The 19840-nt window shown below is 41.9% G+C and overlaps 6 protein-coding genes across 9 annotated transcripts; 5 read left to right on the top strand and 1 right to left on the bottom strand.

Moving 5' to 3' along the window:
* Positions 1-420: 420 nt before the first annotated feature.
* On the top strand, positions 421-6776 carry Men-b (Malic enzyme b). Of its 2 annotated transcripts, none has more exons than XM_036819377.3 (7): positions 421-643; positions 2973-3147; positions 3572-4621; positions 4681-4833; positions 4896-5190; positions 5264-5392; positions 5461-6776. In XM_036819377.3, the coding sequence occupies exons 1-7, from the start codon at positions 627-629 to the stop codon at positions 5493-5495; spliced, it is 1854 nt and encodes a 617-aa protein (XP_036675272.1). In that variant the 5' UTR covers positions 421-626; the 3' UTR covers positions 5496-6776. The 2 variants fall into 2 exon arrangements, with proteins under 2 accessions (XP_036675272.1, XP_036675271.1); XM_036819376.3 differs by having other exon boundaries at positions 5264-5428; positions 6320-6776.
* Positions 6777-7042: 266 nt separating this feature from the next.
* On the top strand, positions 7043-9212 carry grass (Gram-positive Specific Serine protease). The gene is made up of 6 exons (XM_017082778.4): positions 7043-7292; positions 7364-7536; positions 7932-8145; positions 8204-8252; positions 8442-8635; positions 8696-9212. The coding sequence occupies exons 1-6, from the start codon at positions 7217-7219 to the stop codon at positions 9118-9120; spliced, it is 1131 nt and encodes a 376-aa protein (XP_016938267.4). The 5' UTR covers positions 7043-7216; the 3' UTR covers positions 9121-9212.
* A 1663-nt stretch (positions 9213-10875) lies between these two features.
* Positions 10876-12701, top strand: LOC108016134 (serine protease grass). The gene is made up of 4 exons (XM_017082740.4): positions 10876-11095; positions 11154-11314; positions 11452-11777; positions 11971-12701. The coding sequence occupies exons 1-4, from the start codon at positions 11029-11031 to the stop codon at positions 12575-12577; spliced, it is 1161 nt and encodes a 386-aa protein (XP_016938229.4). The 5' UTR covers positions 10876-11028; the 3' UTR covers positions 12578-12701.
* A 1083-nt stretch (positions 12702-13784) lies between these two features.
* ppk31 (pickpocket 31) lies at positions 13785-16577 on the top strand. Its single transcript, XM_070995905.1, has 8 exons — positions 13785-14216; positions 14868-14919; positions 14972-15085; positions 15138-15354; positions 15418-15866; positions 15934-16140; positions 16248-16354; positions 16414-16577. The coding sequence occupies exons 2-8, from the start codon at positions 14882-14884 to the stop codon at positions 16575-16577; spliced, it is 1296 nt and encodes a 431-aa protein (XP_070852006.1). The 5' UTR covers positions 13785-14216; positions 14868-14881.
* LOC108011708 (serine palmitoyltransferase small subunit A) lies at positions 16136-17064 on the bottom strand. Of its 2 annotated transcripts, XR_001767544.4 has the most exons (3): positions 16896-17064; positions 16555-16836; positions 16136-16487 (listed from the first exon to the last, which is right to left on the bottom strand). XR_001767544.4 is itself a non-coding variant. In XM_017076921.4 (2 exons), exons 1-2 carry the CDS (start codon positions 16990-16992, stop codon positions 16679-16681), a joined length of 255 nt encoding a protein of 84 aa, XP_016932410.2. In that variant the 5' UTR covers positions 16993-17064; the 3' UTR covers positions 16514-16678. The 2 variants fall into 2 exon arrangements, 1 of the variants encoding a protein (XP_016932410.2); XM_017076921.4 differs by lacking the exon at positions 16136-16487 and having other exon boundaries at positions 16514-16836.
* A 121-nt stretch (positions 17065-17185) lies between these two features.
* On the top strand, positions 17186-18645 carry spn-D (spindle D). 2 transcript variants are annotated; one of them, XM_017076924.4, is made up of 5 exons: positions 17193-17537; positions 17596-17702; positions 17759-17916; positions 18076-18204; positions 18262-18645. In XM_017076924.4, exons 1-5 carry the CDS (start codon positions 17344-17346, stop codon positions 18436-18438), a joined length of 765 nt encoding a protein of 254 aa, XP_016932413.4. In that variant the 5' UTR covers positions 17193-17343; the 3' UTR covers positions 18439-18645. The 2 variants fall into 2 exon arrangements, with proteins under 2 accessions (XP_070852007.1, XP_016932413.4); XM_070995906.1 differs by lacking the exons at positions 17759-17916; positions 18262-18645 and having other exon boundaries at positions 17186-17537.
* The last annotated feature ends 1195 nt before the right edge of the window (positions 18646-19840 follow it).

The raw sequence follows: 19840 nt of genomic DNA, 5'->3' as shown, positions 1-19840 counted from the left end.
TGAGTCCAAGAAAAAGAGGGTTTTCGTAAATTTGTCGGAATGCCTTGTTTGCAAGCTTGTATATTTTTCCGTCAGATATTAGAGGCTGTTTTCTCCAGAATTATGTACGTTTCTGCTGATCATGACATATTGTGTTAGAAAACCTCCTTACGATATTTTTTGTAGATGTGCTGTATATTCTTCAGTATTATTAGTTTTAAGGAAAACATTTCCAAATTAAAAGAACCTTTTTGTAACGGACCCTTGGAAAACAAAAGGTACCAATTGGGTACAAAAATGGTACAGCTATGTAAAAGTAAAATGGGTCGAGTCTTGAATAGAACTTAGTAGAGTTTCGAACCATGTACCTCCTAAGCGCATCTGCCGTTTTTTAGTCCCACTATATTTGGTGGTGTTTCCGCCTCGCCTGGTCTCACCAGTTTTGTTTTTGTAATTTGTGGGGAGGGTTAAAAACCGCGCGTAGAGCTGCAATTTTATTCCTGGAAAATCGTCGTTGGTGCTGACCGTGGCACATCGCAAAGTTAACAAACGTAACCGAAAGTATTACCCCCAGCAACCCGGACGAGTGTCACACGGAGGATATATAAGCTAACAATTTATATAAAAAGAAATATAAACTAAAAAAAATGTTCTCACGACCCAGGTAAGCTTTTTTCTTAGCAAGGACTTTTGGCGAACAGGATGTGTGAGTGTGTGGGTTTGCGATTTTGGGGGCGGGAATTATGCAACATTTCGCGATTCGGGACGAGGAACTGCCCCAGCTGGTAGCCCAGTGACCTAGTCATTCGGATCAGACGAATCGCCGCCAAGGCGTCGGTATATATATGCACCCCTCCTTAGTTTTTGCCCCCTTTTTTCAGTTTTCTCTTGCGCAGCTTTCGGTTTCATTGGCACACAAACAAAAATTCACACAGGGTTTCCCTGTGTGCGAGCGAGAGGCACTGCTATTCGCACATGGCCTGGCATTGACCCTTCATCTTCCCTCCCGCTCGCGCACTTCCTCTTATTCGGCAAACAGCTGTTTTTCAAAATTTTCACTTTTGCAGTTGCATAAGAGTTTTCGAGTTTACCTTCGTTTTTTGGCTGCCAAAACAACAAACAGCTGAAAAAATCAATAGGTACATGCACTGGGAAAAACATGTTTTGGAAAGTTCTACAAAACACATTCAAATAGTGATCTTAAAAAGCTTTCTTTTTCTTGAAACGCTCTAAAATTAAATATAATATTAAAAAATTTCTATTATAATATCATATTTTCCTGTGTAGCGAATATGCAACACCTTCACCTCCATGGACACATCATATATTCGAAAGATGGTCTGGCGAAATTCTAAATTTAGTGTGTATACCGAACAAATGTGTGCTTTGTTTCGCCATTGTAAGCGTTTTTCGTTGCCAAGTTCATCAGAAATGTTTTCTGCTTTCAGCTGGTCGGCTATCTAGCATCTCTTTCCCACGCAAAGCGTTAGCAAGAATTTGGCTTAATAAAAAATGTAAGAGTTTAATGAACTCTTTCTGGTTTTGCCTTCGGACTCCAGTTATAGAGCGACCTTCTTAGGGCTCTTTTGGACCCTAAAAATAATTAGTGGTAGCCGCGTGCGCACACACTCAGCGATATAGAATAATATCACTCGAAAGCATTTACGACACGCACTTATTCCGTGTATTTGGCTCAGATACAGATATGCGAAAATGTTTAGCACTTGACGTGGGGCTCATGTGAGTGCCGTTCAAACAGTTGGAAATAAATTGACGAACGACAGCGTTACCTAAACGATAATTATCAGTCCGAAATGCTAGGAAGGGATCTCTGGGGCCTCGTCATGGGGTTTCCAGTTCGGCGCACGTCATTAACCGGTTCCAACTTGACCAAAATTCGAAACCAACCCATTTCCATTCCCCCCGGGCATGATTCTATCAATGAACCACTAAGTAAAATTAGTCACACGCCTGCCTATGTCGCCGCTTTTTGCCTCTCTCGTAATTAGCACCATCTAATGGAACTGGAAGCTAGCAAAATATACACATCGTGTAACAGCAGAGGTCAATATAATAGGGCTAATCTGTAACACATATCTGATAGATGGGTGTAATACAAGGGTTTCCTTGAGCACTGTACACAGAAACAGTTATTAATTAATTGATGGTATATTGTCAAGGCCCATAATTTATTTTTGTAAGCCCTTCATTACAAGTAGTTGGCCAATGTACTCTGTAATCTAATCTTGTCGAGTTCTATTTCAGGAACAAAATAACATTTTCAAGTTCAATGATTAAACTGGTCAAGAGCTAATTTTTTTGGAATCGTACACCCTTCAATCTAAATAAGTTACTTTAGTTTTCCCTAATCAAAATAAATGATAATGTTCTTGAACTTTAGCAACAGAACTTATATAAATTATCTTTGGGTTTTTAAAATATTTTCTGTACTTATAGAGATATAGTACGAAGATATGTATCTGGTAACGTTAGAGGCGTTTTTATATATGATATGTGGATCCTTTGTAATGTGAAAACTTTAAAAAAACGAATATATTATAACTTTTTCTTACACAAATTCATTATTCAGCTATTTAGCGATATGGATATTTGATGCTAGAGTTATAATCGCGACTGTGGGTAGATTTTATCGTGATGTTGCCAGGCCATACGTCCCCCTTATCGCCGGCGTTTTGAATTCCGGGGGACAGCTGTAAACAATGCGGCTTAGTTTCCTTCTTTTTTGCTTTTCATTTTATATTTGGCGTGCCCCGCGCGGTGATAAACAAAAAGCAGCTGACGTAGACCTTGAACATGGCTTTTCTTATTCCGTATATGAGTATATGAGGGGGTGGTGCCCCCAAGGCAATGTCAAGAATGACAGAGGGACGGCCCATCCACGATCCCCTCTCAAAGTCAAGAGCTCCCAGGGGGTGCTCCAATTGCTCTGTTGATAGATAATAACACACGTAATGCACTTTTGCAATTTGCAGCTTGTGCGGAACTGTGGGCAAATTGTGCCGATGCAGCACTTCAGCAACAGGAATTACTACGGTGGCACCCGCAACAGTTCCCGTCGCCCGACATTATCACGAGGTGGTCGGCGACATCATCTGCCCCTCTCAGGTGCGCGGCATTGATCACATCCGTGATCCACGACTTAACAAGGTAAGAAAATACGTAAAAAATTATATAACATGGTTTTGACATGTCTCAAAAAAAATATATTAAAATTCAACTGTATGTAACTGATAGATTCCAGTGTAAGAACCAACAGTATGGGAGTTCACTTGCCCTGATAAAGTGGTAATTTATCAATAATCAATTTGTTTATCACAAGAACTTGAATATTTATCGCAATATGAGGGGATTCTCCAAACGTGTTTAGCTTTTATAGGGAAAATGTTTGCTTATCACTCAAAGATAATACTAATTTTGCATGCAACTGAAATTCCAGTTCAGTTTTGTACATTATATTATACATATATCAAATTGAGAACATTCATATGGTCTAAATCATAGTGTCTGACTCATAATGATATTTATTAATAATATAAATATGACACACACTCATCTAGATTTATTTTCCTAGGGCCTGGCCTTCACCCTCGAGGAGCGCCAGACACTCGGCATCCATGGACTGCAGCCGGCTCGCTTCAAGACCCAGGAGGAGCAGCTGCAGCTCTGCAAGATCGCCGTGAACCGCTACACGGAGCCGCTGAACAAGTACCTTTACCTGAGCGATCTGTACGATCGTAATGAGCGGCTGTTCTTCCGTTTCCTCTCGGAGAACATCGAGGATCTGATGCCCATCGTCTATACGCCCACAGTGGGTTTGGCTTGCCAGCGTTTTGGTCTGATCTACAGGCGTCCCCATGGTCTCTTCATCACCTACAACGATCGTGGACACATCTTCGATGTGATGAAGAACTGGCCGGAGCCCAATGTGCGTGCGATTTGCGTGACGGATGGCGAGCGCATCCTGGGACTGGGAGATTTGGGAGCCTGCGGCATGGGCATTCCCGTGGGCAAGCTGGCCTTGTACACAGCTCTGGCTGGAATCAAACCCCACCAGTGCCTGCCCATCTTGGTGGACGTGGGCACTAACAACATCGATCTGCTGGAGGATCCCCTGTACGTGGGTCTGCGTCAGAAGCGAGTGGTTGGACGCGAGTACGACGACTTCATCGACGAGTTCATGGAGGCGGTGGTGCAGCGTTATGGCCAGAACACCCTGATCCAGTTCGAGGACTTTGGCAACCACAATGCATTTAGGTTCCTGGACAAATACCGCAACACCTACTGCACCTTCAATGACGACATCCAGGGAACCGCAGCCGTGGCCGTCGCTGGACTCTATGCCTCCAAGCGTATTACCGGCAAGTCCTTCAAGGACTACACCTTCCTGTTCGCCGGAGCCGGTGAAGCTGCCATCGGTATTGCCGATCTCACAGTCAAGGCCATGGTGGAAGATGGCGTGCCCCTCGAGGAGGCCTACAACAGAATTTACATGGTGGACATCGACGGTCTGCTGACCAAGAGCCGCAAGGTGGGCAACCTAGATGGCCACAAAATCCACTATGCCAAGGACGTCAACCCCATGTCAGATCTTGCCGAGATTGTCTCCACCATCAAGCCCAGTGTAAGTATCAACTGTGCTCTGCTTTATAGATAGTTTGCTAATCTCAAACTTACCCACAGGTGCTTATTGGTGCTTCTGCCGCTGCCGGCATTTTCACACCTGAGATCCTGCGCACCATGGCGGATAACAACGAGAGACCCGTGGTGTTTGCCTTGTCCAACCCCACCAGCAAGGCGGAATGCACCGCCGAGGATGCCTACAAGCACACAGATGTGAGTTAATTAAATCTACCCATAATACAAACTTCTTTTAATAAGATCTTTTCCATTGACAGGCTCGCGTCATCTTCTCGTCGGGCTCTCCATTCCCACCGGTGCAGGTCGGCGAAAAGACCTTCTACCCAGGCCAGGGCAACAATGCCTACATCTTCCCCGGTGTGGGCTTGGGTGTGATCTGCACAGGCACCCACCACATACCCGACGAAATGTTCCTTATCGCCGCCCAGGAGCTGGCCAACTTCGTGGAGCCCAGCGACATTGAGCGCGGATCTCTGTACCCTCCCCTTTCAAGCATCCGTGAGGTGTCAATGAACATTGCCGTTGGCGTGACCAAATGTGCCTACGATAGAGGTAACATAAGAACCACTTTAAACCTGTTTTATAAGCAAGAATATTTGACTAATTTAATATATATTCTCTTTAGGCTTGGCATCTACTTATCCGGAGCCACAGGACAAGCGCAAGTGGCTGGAGAACCAACTGTACAACTTCAACTACGAGAGCTCCATGCCGGCTTCATGGGTTTGGCCCCGGATGCCCTACATTAAGACTCGTGAATTAGTGCCCACAAAACTCTATGGAAAACAAAGTGAAATTTAATTTTATTTCTATTTATTCTAGGCGAAGAAAGCCCGCTCATTGCCGCCATCAAATAAAAAGCATTAACGCGTTCAACTGATTGATGGCACCGTTCTGTTTTGCATCTAACACACTCTACTACTTCCAAGCGTACACCATCAGCACCAAGCAACCAAACAACCAACCGACTACTAACAAGATTACTCTAGACTAGATAGATTTCAAGTGCTCACTTCTTTTAAATGTTTGTTGATCAATCCGTTGGCGCCGTCCGTCAGCATCTTAGGTATGGTTCGAGCATCTCCCACATCGTTGACTAAAAAATAATTGAAACAATTGTTAATAATACCACTAGACCATTGGTCAGCGATATGGGAGAGTGAGGACCTTTGCGATGGGCGACGGAGTCAGCGGATTAATTCTTAAGTGTATTTTCAAATTGTTCATAGTATTATGTATGTATGCCGTGTTTTTATATTTGTATAAATTATCATGTTATTAATTTTGTGATACCAAAATACCGATACCAAATGACGACATTGACTGTGACGATGACTACGCCTCTGATAAGCAATTACGCAGTATTCTATTCTATCCTATCACCACTATCCTATCTGTATTTAATCTGTGCTATGTTTATGGTTTGCTGTAACTTAACTACCCAATTGGCTTTGCAGTTCCATTCCCACGCCGCTTGCCATTACTCTCCCTGCATTTTCTGTGCATTTCCCAGCTTCCCAACTGATCTGCTCTGTCTACTACTACTAACTCTGACGGCGGCATCAAGCGAGCTCCAAAGCTATACTTATTTACCAAATCAAATTCACGCTTAATCACCCACCCGAAATTCGACAATTGATTGATTTATCTATTGCTATATGTTCCTTTCGTTGACACACAGAGAGCGAGGAAATTATGTAAATTATCGAACCCCCTACTGCAAACCGACCGCCTAGAAAAATTGGCTAGACATCAGAGCTAACTGCTTCGAGAACTGGTGAGAGCAACCCAACCAACCAACCATCCAACCGATTCCACATGTAAAACAACTTAATTCGCTGCTGTTAACCAACTACCCAACTATCTAAGTTAATACTTTATGATTTCTATCGTTTAGTTCCCATATATCTGTAGATATATTCGAGTGACGATTATGTTTTTTTCTTCGTTGAGCCATGTCTGATATTTATTAACGCAATTAAGCAGCTTTGTTATAATTTATTGTTACCAAGGTCGAGCTAATGTATCAATAACTAGAAACCCTATCCCTAAATATCGATCGGACCGATTTAGCCATTGTACCACTGACTAGATGATGATGATGTGCGATAAACAATAAAATAAAAACACAAGTTAAATACACACGATTCTGCTTAATGGGGTCCTTTATAACCCGTATTTGCTTGAGATCTAGAAGCCTCTTTGTTCGCCGAGCTTTCTGAGGAGAGAGATCAAGTTTTTCTGAGAAAGAGAGTGAGAGATCTCAGCTTAGATCGCTTTTAATCAAATCGTTTTGTTATTGTCTCGGGAAGTATAAACAAATGTTTGATAATATTTGGATATTCCCACAAATGGTTGATTGTTAATTCCGGATCAAAAGGAGAGAAATTGAGGTAGCCCGAAAAAACTGAGAGGCTTAAGCTCTGATTTAATCTCGATCGCGTTCTCTCATCAACTGGGCGTATAAAACGCAACTTCTCAGCTTGCTATCTCCCAGTCGAGCTTGAAACGTCTGTTGGCCCAGAATTCCGCGTCACACTACAGGTTCCGATCAGTCCAGATCAGCGATTCCAGCGAGATGATAGGCAGCAGCCTCGCAGTCTTATATGGCATTGCCCTCGTGTCGTCGATGGGTGTGCAATCTGCCCGAGCAGGTTAGGGGAATTCTCCGAATCGGAGTCCGCCTCAGTGCAATGCTAATATTGATGTACATTACATGGGTCAGACTACGCCGACGACTGCCAAACACCGGATGGTGATCAGGGCCAGTGCATGCCCTTCTCCTCCTGCCGGAACATCGAGGAGCGGCTCCAACAGGCCCAGAAATCCGGACAGAAAGTACCGCCAGACTACGCCAGCTACCTGCAGAAGGCCTCCTGCGGCGAGTTCAATGGAGTGGTGAGTTGAAAAAAATGTTTTTTTACATTAAAAACGTTTTATTCAAGAAATAGCAATGCAAATATGTACAAAGTACCAATGTCAACATTATCTGTGAAATGTGCGTCTGGTTGAGATTAATCGAATCTAACAAAAAATCCCCTTTTTCCACATGAACACATTCGTTAGAATTTACTGATTTAATTAATTAAAACTTTAGTACTTGTAGTACCAGTTTACTGAGCTTGTTTTAGTAAAGAAGAAAGTAATTAAATATATTTCACAATAAACAACTGAACTTTACAACTAACAGCAAACAATAAACAAATGAATTCTCAGGAAACGTTTAGTTCAAGATTTCTATGAAATAAAAAAAGTTGATCAGAAAGTCGTACTGATGATACCTTCTCTTTCAGCGTCACTTCTGCTGTGCTTCCGCCCAGATTCAGCACAATTCCAAGGTGATGAACGTGTTCAAGGACGAGGGCTTCGATTGCGGCAATTTCCTCAGTCAACGAGTGGCCAATGGCTACGAGGTGAAGCTCTCCTCCAGACCCTGGATGGCCCTGCTCCGTTACAATCAGTTTGGAGAGTCGAAGTTCCTCTGCGGCGGTGCCATGATCTCCGATCGTAGGTTTCCCTGTGATCCCTATATTATTACCATAGTAATATGTATATTTGACCATAGGCTACATCCTGACTGCTGCTCATTGTGTCTACGGACTCGAGGATGAACTGTAAGTATATGAATTCATAAATGTGGTCAAGAATTCTTGTGAATCCATCTAAATTTAAACTCCTCCTAAAATATTTCTTTTATCTAAACTAAAAGTTTTTGGTCTACATAAGTTTCTTTAGCATTAACAATTTGAATTCCCTTTTCTTATAATAACCTTAAACTTATCTATTATATTCTTTACCCTTAGCTACGAGATTCGCCTGGGTGAGCACCGCATATCCACGGATGAGGACTGCCGGCAGCAGGGACGCAAGAAGAAGTGTGCCCCACCGGTAGTGGATGTGGGCATTGAGAAGCAACTGATCCATGAGAAGTACGATAACCGCCACATCATGAATGATATTGCCTTGCTGCGCCTGAACAAAAGCGTTCCCTTTCAAAGTAAGTCAGTTTAGTTAAACCCAATCAAAGGGTATTACTAATTTAGTACTCCCCAAACAGAGCACATCAAACCCATTTGCCTGCCCATCACGGATGAGCTGAAGCAGAAGGCGGAGCAGATAAGTACCTACTTCGTTACTGGCTGGGGCACCACGGAAAATGGCTCCTCCTCGGATGTGCTGCTCCAGGCGAATGTGCCCCTGCAGCCGCGATCCGCCTGTTCCCAGGCCTACAGAAGGGCCGTGCCCCTCACCCAGCTTTGTGTGGGTGGTGGTGACCTGCAGGATTCTTGCAAAGGTGACTCTGGTGGTCCACTCCAAGCTCCCGCTCAGTATTTGGGCGAGTTTGCCCCGAAAATGGTCGAATTCGGAATCGTGAGCCAGGGTGTGGTCTCTTGTGGACAGATAAGCCTTCCCGGACTTTATACCAATGTCGGGGAGTACGTTCAGTGGATCACGGACACCATGGCAGCCAATGGGATCTGAGGAGAGTCGTCTGTTGACCGCAGTTTTTAGGGTGTATCTTAGTATTTAGTCCAACCCAAAAATATAATATATACACATATTTGTAAACTTAATTACCATATGCGGTTTTATTGGGAAATGCGATTTAAATAAAATAACACCTCAATGGTGAGGAAGAGATGATTAAGTATAAAATATGTTTTATATATTATTGCATGTTTTGAAATCAAGCAATCGAAAAATCAAAACAAATGTTAGCAATATCTTTATTATTAAAGTTTTTCCACAATTTTCATTTCCCATCTATGAATCATAAAAAAATATTGTTATTATTCAATGGCTTTCGCTGGGTTATAACTAAGCTTAGCCTAGACCGGCTAATAATTTCACATTTTCTATGAATATTAACAATCAGAATTATTGTGCAATTGTGACGTATGAGTAATATCGCTGAAAACTCTTGAGTGATCAAGTGGCACTAATCACGATGTATGTTGCCTAGGGGGCTAAACAACTTTTAGGGTACTAAGTTGGCATTGTGCTATTAATCAATCGCGATAAAGTGGCTAATATACGAGCTCAATCGGATTGTAAGACCCTCCAATGAACCGAGATAAGCCGACTAAATTATTGTTTATGTTCCCCCATCAGATTACTTATAAAATAATCAAGTACTGTGTTATTAAAAGACGGAACTTTATAGGGCCCTGATTTTCCGACCTATCCTAAGTGACGTGGGCTCTAAACTTAGCAGGATTTTTATTGCAAACCGCAAATTTTGGGGGTTTTTTGCACGCATGGCGCATTTAGAGATCTTGCCCGCGATGCTGGGATTTTCTGTTCTGGAAATTCCATGTTACACATCATATTCATATCCAAAGAACGGGTTTGATCCAGCGACCAGGCGGGCGACGATCCATACCATGGGCGTAGCCAGGTGAACGGGGAATTGGAGAGCATACTAATTGAGAAAAAAAGTACCGCTTCTAATGGATGTTTAGCCCACCTGTTGAACTTTATTGACGCGTGCCAGTCCCCGCGAAATGATCAAAGATCGACTAGTTGGAGATTGAGAGATTTGGAGGGGTAGAGATATGGAGAAACAGATAGATTAGCTGCGACTGGGAGAGCGACCGACTCGCTAGGGGGTTTCCTGGAATTTAATCGCTTTTCCCACGCTCTAAGCTCTACTATCGTTTAATCGATCGGTACGGTATCACTAGTGATGAAACATATTTTCCACTGTCCCAATAATAATATACAATTATGATCTTTATTGTCTGACGAATGCGCAATAATTCAGAAAAATAAATATGATCAGTAATAATATATATGGAATATGAAAATAAGTATAATATAACTCTAACCAAGAACGTATACCTCACTTAATTTTAAAGAATTGGTAGTGGATAATTGCCTCAATTATTTAAGAGTGTCCTTTAATATAAGATGTATAATTCATAATAAACCATTTATCTCATATTGTACCTAGCACCAGGTAGTAGAGTTATTAAGTAAACAAAATTGAGTATATAGTATACTATAGTATAGTATTACAGTCCCACGACACTACCACTATCGGAATCTACTATATCTCCTGCTCCGAGCCCCGTAAGCGAGTGTTGTGTTGTGGAAGTGCCGCAAAACCTGTATCGCCGTTCTGGGATTGCGCTCAGCTATTGATCATTTATGCCGTCTGGATTGGATTGGCGCTTCCCCGAGCACGCGAATCCGAGCTACAAAAGCTCGGCACACGACGACCTGCGGTTCATTACAAGTTGATCTGTTCAGCGCACACGTTGGAGAACTTGGTCGTGATCGGGAACGAGATCTCTAAAAGAAAAACATTAGCATCCGGACTTAAGACAGGTTTAGGCTTATAGCAGGAAAACCTCCCACATTGATCACTGATTACAACAATCAGTCAGGATGGTATTTACGGAGATTCTAAGCTTCGCAGTGGCCGTGTGCATATTGCCCCAGCTGGTTCTCAGCCGTAAGTTATTATAGAGATTCAACTACAGGAAGGTATTTACAATTCAATTGACTTACAGAGAGCAGCTGCACTAATCCGAACGGAGCTTCAGGTCAGTGCATTAAGTACCAGGATTGTCCTTTCGTGCAAAGGATCATTGGGATCTACGGTCGGAATATACCGAGGACGATTCATAACCAGATCAGTCAGATGCAATGCAGAAGCGCCACAAATACTAAGGTTGGTTGGTAATAACTCTTTCAAAAAAATACTTTCTGATCTAGATTAAAAAAATATTTCCAATTTTTTTAAGAATCAGAACTTATACTTTATGGAGTAAACAGAGAGTATCTAATCCAATCCAATTTACGTTACAGGACTTCCATCTTTGTTGCCCCAATGAAGCCTCACCGCAATCGTCATCCAACCAGGAGTCCCAGAGGAAGGTCGTGCGATCGGATGGTGGAAACCTGGACCGGTATGATCGACAGGGTCTGCAACTGTTGAACTCGGTGACCAACTGCGGTAACAAAGGCAATCCCAAGGTCAGCGGGGGAAAGACCGCCAAGCCCGGCGATTTTCCCTGGGTGGCACTGCTCAAGTACAAGATCAACGGTGATCGTCCCTTCCTCTGTGGCGGAAGCCTCATTAGTGAGCGCCACATCCTGACTGCAGCCCACTGCATCATCTCGCAGCCCGAATTGTAAGTTCCCTATATCATAATCGTAAATTTATGATAAAAGCCCTTCCTTTAACAAAATCAGTTCAATAGTGATAACAATTTGCTAAGATGATGAAATAACTTTGACATTGGAACAAAATTAGATACCATTATAATTTATTTATCTTTCATATGGGTGTCTTACTGATGACTAATTTGTGTAAATCTTTTATAGAATTGCAGTACGCCTGGGCGAGCACGACCTGGATACGGAGGAAGACTGCCACTATTTGGGAGGAATTAACCGCGTCTGTCTGCCGCCTTACGAGGAGTACGGCATAGAGAAGATACATGTGCATCCCAACTACGTTCATGGTCAGATTAGTAATGACGTGGCCATCATCAAGCTGGATCGCGTTGTTAAGGCAAAATCTCACATTAAACCCGTGTGCCTGCCCATCGACCAGCGCTCCCAAGAACTGGCCTATGACCAAAGCTTCTTCATCGCCGGATGGGGTGGAACCGAGAAGGGCAGTGTTTCCTCCAAGCTCCAACAGGCCCTGGTCACCCGGAAGAACCTGGACGAGTGCCGCCAATACTACAACAAGGGTGAGGTGAATGACAACCACATCTGCGCCACGGGATCTGGAATCAAGCATACCTGCCAGGGAGATTCCGGCGGTCCCGTGTTCTTCCAGCACCGATTCAAGAACACCTACCGAGTGGTTCAGTATGCCGTGGTCTCCTTCGGAGGACGCCGCTGCGGCCTGAACCAGAATCAGCCGGGAATCTTCGCCAGCGTCATCGACATGCTTCCCTGGATCACTCAGAACCTGCAGTAGAGCAACCTGATACTCTTGATTTCAAAGACACACCTTATTTATATCCTTATTCCTAAGACCCCTTGCCATAGTTACACTAAATGATTCCCTAGTTTTGTAAATTTATTAAATATATATGATATAAGAAGCAATAATCAAAGGGAGTTTTATTATCTCAACGGGGTCCATAAAAAATTAACATAATATTTAGCTACCCAAACATATAGAAGCCGTTGTATAAATAAATATCCTAACTAATTAACACGCAAATAAAAATGTGTGTAGACAGCCTTGATTTAAGAACGATACATGCTTACCATTAAAGAACTTTAGTGGTGAAAAAGTTCTCACATTCAGCACATTTTGGATTTAAATATCTAACAATTCCCAGCTGTTTTATTCCAAACAAATGTTATTAAAATACGGACAGAAAAAAATTATTTGAGACTGCTTATCTGCTAATTTTAAGTCATGGTATCATCTTTTAGATACCAAGATACGCGGATGTAAGTCATACTTTTTTATACTGCAAAAATATTCAAGTGATATGCAATTTGACATAAAAAATTTTAGCATGAATTACATAGACATTAGTCACACTTTCCCATATTAGGAAAAAAAATCAAATTTTAACAATATTTTCTCATTCATACAATGCCTGTTTTGGAAAACGCAGTGGTGCATAAACTAGTGACTCATAGGTATTCAAATTCTATCTTAGTTTAATATATATTTTTTATGGATGACGTGTTAATTACCACATATCTTTAAGTCCCATATCTTTCGGAAAGAAAGATCACTCCATAAAATCGTGATCTCTCAGAAGCTACGGAACTGCAACTATCAGACTACGCATTACATTAAAAAAATTTTAAAATCGGTTTTTAATATTGCCTTTTGACCGATTTAATTATCCAAAGCTGTGAGTCAGCAGTAGGTGTAATTTCGTTGGTATGCTTTAATTTGCGGTTAGCTGCTGCATTTATTGAGGCAACCCATCAGAGTTAGAACTTGTATAGTATTGTTTATAAGCAAGAACCAGATCCCACAGTAAATCCACTCTTTTAGTAACAGTGCTAAGTACTTAGGGTTAGAATTACCCAACCGGATGAAATGAATTGACCATATACAATCACAGTATCGTCAATATGGAATTGAGCTCGGCTACTGATCACTATTGCTGGATTGGTTTTGCGCTTTCCCAATCACGTGAATCGGATCTAAAAGTCTGAACACACGATAATCTCCGGTTCAATCCAAGTTTATCTGTTCAGAGCGCACGTTAGAGAACTTAATAGTGCTCGGGACCATTAATAGTATAAACAGTAGCATCCGGAGTTGAATCAGGTTATTAAGAATAGCACCTCCCACTCTGATGGCAGATCACTGATCACAGCAATCAATAATGGTAGTAATTATGGAGGTTCTAGGCTTTGGAGTGGTGTTTTGCTTTTTGCTCCAGCTGGCTCACAGCCGTAATTCATAATAGAGATTACCATTTAGGAAGGTGTTTAAAATTTAATTATAAAACAGACAGTTTTTATGATTCGACAACCAACGAGGAGTTAAAAAATAAGGTCGAACCAGAATCAACCAGGAATCTTCGCCAGCGTCATCGACATGGTTCCCTGGATCACTGATAACCTGCAAAAGACTTACGGTAATATTTTATTATATATATTTTTTCTATTTTGTTTTTTATTGTTATTAGTTATATTTGTAATCATAAGGTTCTTGCCATTGTTACTCTTAAGGTTTTCATAGCTTTGTATGTACGTATAATAAACCGTTTTATAATTTCTGACTCATAGTTGTTCGTAGTGTTTAATTTCAGTTAGGGTATTCCGTATAATTTAGTTATAAGCCGCAGGTTGTTTTATGAATGACGTGTTAGTTCCCACTTAAGTTTCGGACCTTATATTTTTCGGATAAAAAACTCTCTCAATAGAAACCATAATTTCTCAGAGCTGTTATCCGATTCATTTTTCAATTAATCTCTTTTTAATTAGAATTTAAACTGCGTCACTTTATAAGTACTTACACCGCTGTAGCTAGAAGTTCTGATCTACCCTTGAAAAGACCAATGATTAATGTTTTCTATAATGCCCATTAAATAATCACTAGACGCGTCTGTTTCATGTTGGCTTTAACATTGAACTGAATCCAAGCCAATAAAATAGGGTAGTTATTTTAATGTGGGCCAAAGACGAAACAATGGAAAGATGGATATCGAAAGAACTATTGTTATAGGAAGCTCGCCGCCGAAAAGGACACGAAAGAAAAACTTGGTCAAACAGTTTGCTCTTTTCAGCTGGATAGTTCACAATGCATTTTGGCCGCTTCAACGGATTTTTATTGAAGATGTAAGTTTTTGTTTTTGAGGTGGTTTCTGCTATAAAGCTTACTTTAATTTAGGATTCTCTATTTGGTAACCTTTTACCATACGCTACCCTTCTTTGCAAGTGTCTCCATGTCTCTGCTTCATAGCTATCTCTCCTCATCGGTCTCCTTTAACTTGGATACGATATAGTAAGCTTAAAATCGAGAGAAGTACCTGCCTGTAATAATTTCTATGGTTTAGCCTGAACTGGAACTCTACTTTTCCGGCTATCACTGTATGTGAGATTTACAACGCTGAAAGGATTTGGGATCTGAGTGACTCTCATTTTGGCGTGGAGCACGATATGCACATGGATGACTTCATTTCCGAAATTGTATTTTATCGAGGGGTCTGCAGCAGCTGCGAGGATTGCTCCAAGATGCGGTGTCCTGCCAACTTTACCCTGCTCGTGGATGTGGTGGGTTTGAATATGTATAGCTAGTTGTATATGGTTTTAAAAACCATCCTCCTATACTTGTAGTTCCGCTCCAAGTGCAATCAGTTACTGGTGAATTGCACTTACCTAAACGAGCTTTTCGACTGTTGCGATCAATTTCTACCCCTTCCCACGGAATACGGACTGTGTTTCTCCTTCAACTCACATCAGGCCCGCAAGGTGTCCCATGTCCAGTTCACCAATAACCGGATGACGGGACCGGGACACCTCAATTTTCATGCCGCCGCCGACATCCAGCTGTACGTCCATGCTCCCATCGATGTGCCTTACCAGTTCTCCGAGGGCATGATACGGGAAACGGTGCTATTGGGGCACTACAAAGAGCTGATCCTGAATGTGATAGAGGTGCACAACGACGAGAGTGTCCAGGATCTGAGTATGGAGCAGCGGCGATGTCGCTATGGCAATGAACATGTGCCGGAAAGGCAGGGAATCTACGAATTCTACAGCTATTCCGGCTGCGTAGTGGAGTGGTAATACTTAACCATTTTACAACTTATTTACAATATTATTTATGGTATTCGTTTATATATTTCTAAGCACCGTGCACCTGCAGCTAGAGAATTGCAACTGCACCAGCCACTTTATGGCCACTCCTGGTCAGAATAACCTTGCTGCCTGCGACTATCGCGGTTTGATCTGCCTCACCCGGATCCGGGACAAGATCATGACGGAGCGCAAGTCCTGCGAGTGCATGAGCTCTTGCGAAGAGCCTGAGTACAACATTATCTACAACTCGGAGGATGAGTAAGTACATTTATAACATTATCATCCTTTCAACGAATCGAATGGAAGTAGTGATTTAAGTTTTGAGTAAATAAGCTTATATAATAGGTTCTCCTATTAATTTCTAGGGATGATGAAGCCTCAGATGATGTCTCTACAATCCGAGTGGCTCTCGTCGAGCTGCCCACTCAACGCTATGTTCGTCGTGTGACCAAAACTATCCTGGATTTCTTGAGTAAGCTCCAAAACTTTATGGAAGTACTATATTTTTTAAACGATAATATTATCCTTTAGTTTCCCTTGGAGGTCTGGTTGGCCTGTTCTTCAACACATCCGCTTTGCGAATCGTGGAGGCCATTGTAATCTGTCTGCGATATAGAAAAACCATGGTGAATTGGGTTAAACGCTTCATTCTTGGCACGGTTAAATATTTACAGATCTTGGACCAGTCGAGGTGAATCACAATTATATCATAAACGTTAAATTATAGTTGTCTTTCTATAGGGAGTATGTGTGGGCAAGGGTTTCTACCGGATGTACATATAAGATATGTGGGAACTTAGCTCCGTGCCATTTTTTGTGCCACATAGGCGGAATTTTCCGGAGAACTGTGCCAAGTGGGTGGCGTTATGAACTGCATCAGGGTTTGCAGATAGTCCGGTAGATACATGAAGCTGGAGAAGATCACCAGGGACAGCATGATCAGGAAGAATCCATCTGTCGGATGAGATAACCCGGATTAGAGATTGGCTTTGCCTGGAAACTTCGATACTCACTGATCAACTTCCTTTCCCAGGGCTCCAGCATATTAATGCAGGTCACCAGCTCGTACTGGCGGTAGGCGTGGCTGGCCAAGTGCTTTAAATTCAACATTTTGGATGACTAAAGTCCAATAAAATCGCGTCGCAGGAAATAAACTTGTAAACAATAAACATATGATTCGTAGTGTTACCAGACTTTAAAATCCATGCATTTTAACAGCAGCTGATTTTGACAGCTAGGTAACATAACATTGCATGTTAGCTTATAACATACTGTTAAATCATATGGCGGGATTGTTTTGATTATATTTCGTTTTAGTCTTCCATTAAAGATGTTTTTACTAAAACAGAGCTAGCTTATGAACATATAATGGCACATTAATCTACTTTTTAAGTGTCGGTATTGGCAGAGATACTATCCGTACAAACTGACTGAGTTTCGAAGGAGCTGTAAACAAGAACAATGGATAAAGGTCCATCTGGGTCCAGCGAAAACCTTAATATATTCAGTAATTCCTGCTATGACATATCACAAAAGGACCCGAATAAGATCCTGACGGGTAACAAAGCCCTGGACAATCATTTCGGAGGTGGCATACCCTTGGGTCACATTGTAGAACTAATTGGGAACTCGGGCACCGGCAAAACCCAAATGTGGTGAGTTCTTTTGTTATAAACTAATATTCATACATTAAATATTATTCATTACCAACAGTTTACAACTGTGTCTAAATGTACAAATTCCCAAGGCTGCTGGAGGATTGGAAGGAAGTGCCTTGTTCATAGACTCCCGACAGGATTTTCATCCCGAAAGATTGCTAGGTGAGTTGGTGGGACTAACAATTTTGCTAAACTATTTAAGGAAACTATAATTGTAGGTCTAGCTCAGGAACTGGAAAATAAATATAAACACAAAGTTCCAGAGTTTAAGTCTCTTAATATGCTGCAAAAAGTACACCATGTGAGGTGTCCCAATATGGTTCAGTTAATGGCTACCGTTTTCAGTTGTCAACGGCATCTCATAGATCATCCAGATGTTAGTTTTACTTTGCACCTACCTATGTATCTCAACTTTACCTTATATATAATACTTTCTTATTGTATTATATACAATGCATACTCCTATCCGAAACCCCTTTCTCTGTAATTTAATCCTTTACAAAACTTCCACTAAAAATCTCATCTGTCCCTTTAGATTAAACTGATTGTGATCGACTCCCTGGCATTTTCCCTGCGAATGCTGGAGGACGGCGCCCAGCGTTACGAGCTGCTCCTGGAACTGCACGAATGCATGAGGAGACTGCAACGTCAACACGAATTGGCCGTAAGTCCTCAAAACCGATCCATTTCCTTTTGCTTTCATAATCCCGTCCACCGACAGTGGGTCGTCACCAATGTGCTCACGCATCGCTGCTTCAGGAATCAGTTCCGTGTGGTGCCCGCCCTGGGGGACATGCATTCGCACCTGATCAACGAGCGCATCTGGTTTTCGGGCAGCTCGCAGCTTCACCTGGGCAAGTCGTGGAGAACCAGTAGATTAATTAAGGAATCCAATTGAGGCTGGTTTCGTTTGATGTGTGGTCAGGTTCACTTTTACTTTATGTCTTTTTTAAACATTAGTTGAACATACTTAAAGGCTGTTTACCTTTAGTTTTGTTATGATGCGGTACTTTTTTAGGTCTTCAGATTAAGAAATACTTTGTTTTGTAAATATGTAAAAAGAAAACCAGAATTGTTGATGCCAAAAAAACTTCTTTCCTAATAATATATTGTCTTCTTTTTGCATAATAATAAGTTAAGATGGAGATAGGGATTATTACATGACCAAAGATGAGGAAGAGCATTAGCATTGGAAACAGGATCCTCAAGCACTTGCCATAATTCGCGTTGGCACAGAAAACGGAGCCACGAATGGCGCACACCCAGCCAGCTGTTGGCACTTGCTAAAAGCTCCTCCGGTCACCTCCACTCCACGAGGACCCGATGCTATCAATGGCGCAGTTCCAGATTGACAGGCGAGCACCGCCTGATTTATGCGCGCGACGCAGGAATGTGGCAAAGTGTAAAAAGTGTTTACACATACGAACGGCGACACCCAAACCCAAACCAGACTGCTGCTCTCTAGCTCGCGGGCTTTTGATTATGCACAGAGAAAAATTAAGTATAGTATCATCTAATGAATAAACAAATTAAATTAAGGTATGTAACTATTTAATTTATAAGAAGTTTATTTAAACATATTTAAGCCACTTTAAAAGTATTTTTTTGGGTTTGTAAGGGATCTTGTATTTTAAATAACAAAAATATAATAATATATAATTTATTTTAAATATTTTATAATCTTTTTTTTAATAATTTAAGAAATAATTTTGACAAAAACTTATCTCAATTAAAAAAAAATCTTATAAAAAGATAAACTTTCAAATTCAAATAATTTTCTTAACATGTTAGATCCGTTTTTTGGGGAACGAATGGGCCACTCCAGATTTTTTTTCAGTGCATCCTTGAGGTGAACATGGAGCCCCGGGCAGCAGCTAGTCACGCATATGCAGCGACAACTAATTCAATTTCCACTTGCCAGAAGGAGGCGGCTGTTTAGCCGAGTGTGCACGCCTAATTGGTAATGCGATCGGCTTTATTGAGGCGCTGGAGTCGAAGCTTTGGCTCTACCCATATAGCTCAGCCCCTGGATTTGAATCTGTGGATGTGGCTGTGGCTGGTGCATGGTGTATGTGGCCTGTTGCAGTTGCCGGTGCAGTCACAGGCTATCGCTGTCGCTCAGCGCAAATCCCATTACGTGCGATCCGTTTCGAGCCATAAACATGTAACAGCTGCACACCCCTCCTCCCAGTTTCCAGCGATACCACCAGATCCCTCCCGATCCTAGCCGAGTTTCCTGGCTTCCAGCGGCGCAACTTGTCGCTCGAACTTAATTGCCTCGGCTGCGCTTATGACTTTCG

Source organism: Drosophila suzukii, chromosome 3 (assembly GCF_043229965.1).
Source record: "Drosophila suzukii chromosome 3, CBGP_Dsuzu_IsoJpt1.0, whole genome shotgun sequence".
Classification (NCBI taxonomy): Eukaryota; Metazoa; Arthropoda; class Insecta; order Diptera; family Drosophilidae; genus Drosophila; species Drosophila suzukii.
This window is presented reverse-complemented; position numbering and strand designations above follow the sequence as displayed.